The sequence below is a fragment of the Herpailurus yagouaroundi genome, unplaced genomic scaffold, assembly GCF_014898765.1.
Source record: "Herpailurus yagouaroundi ecotype Mexico unplaced genomic scaffold, PumYag 196, whole genome shotgun sequence".
NCBI classification, from domain to species: domain Eukaryota; kingdom Metazoa; phylum Chordata; class Mammalia; order Carnivora; family Felidae; genus Herpailurus; species Herpailurus yagouaroundi.
In genome coordinates, this window is record NW_024412427.1 from 32,033,776 (window position 1) to 32,034,344 (window position 569).

A 569-nucleotide genomic window follows, 5' to 3' on the forward strand; every position below is an offset into this window, starting at 1 on the left:
GCGGCGGCGCCGGGCGGGGCGGCAGCGGGGCGCGCGCGGGGGCCCAGCGCCCTCAGGTACATCTGCCGCACCTAACGGGCGACCCCCGAGTCCCGGCCCCTTTTTTGCCGCCCCGTAGCCCTCCCACCCGACCAGGCGGAGGAGGTGCGGACGCGCTGATTGGCTCCGGAGGAAGCGGGAGGCGAGAACAATGGCCCCCTCCCCCCGTTAAAAGGGAGCGGCTCCCGGGCCCGGGGACAGGGACGCGCGTGCAGGGCGCAGAGCCGGGCCGAGCCGCCGCCGGCGCCACGCGAGTCCCGTAGCCGCCGCTCCCGGGCCATGGGCCGGGGGCACTGAGGGCCGCCCGGGCCGAGCGCGGAGGTGGGACCGAGCCAGTGCCTTGCCCTCGCGCTGCGCCAACATGCCCCGCGGCTTCCTGGTGAAGCGCAGCAAGAAGTCCACGCCCGTGTCCTACCGGGTCCGCAGCGGCGAGGACGGCGACCGCGCGCTGCTGCTCTCGCCTGGCTGCGGGGGCGCCCGCGCGTCGCCCCCAGCGCAGAGCCCGGGGCCGGGACCGCTGCTGCCGAACG

At 77.7% G+C, this 569-nt stretch overlaps 1 protein-coding gene across 1 annotated transcript in view; it reads left to right on the forward strand.

Annotated features, from left to right (window-relative positions):
• INSM1 (INSM transcriptional repressor 1) overlaps nt 1-569 on the forward strand; it is a 2,960-nt gene continuing 2,391 nt past the window's right edge. The window contains exon 1 of the mRNA XM_040446818.1: nt 1-561. Coding sequence (XP_040302752.1) covers nt 401-561 — 161 coding nt within the window. The 5' untranslated portion in view covers nt 1-400. The remainder of the gene's footprint in view (nt 562-569) is intronic.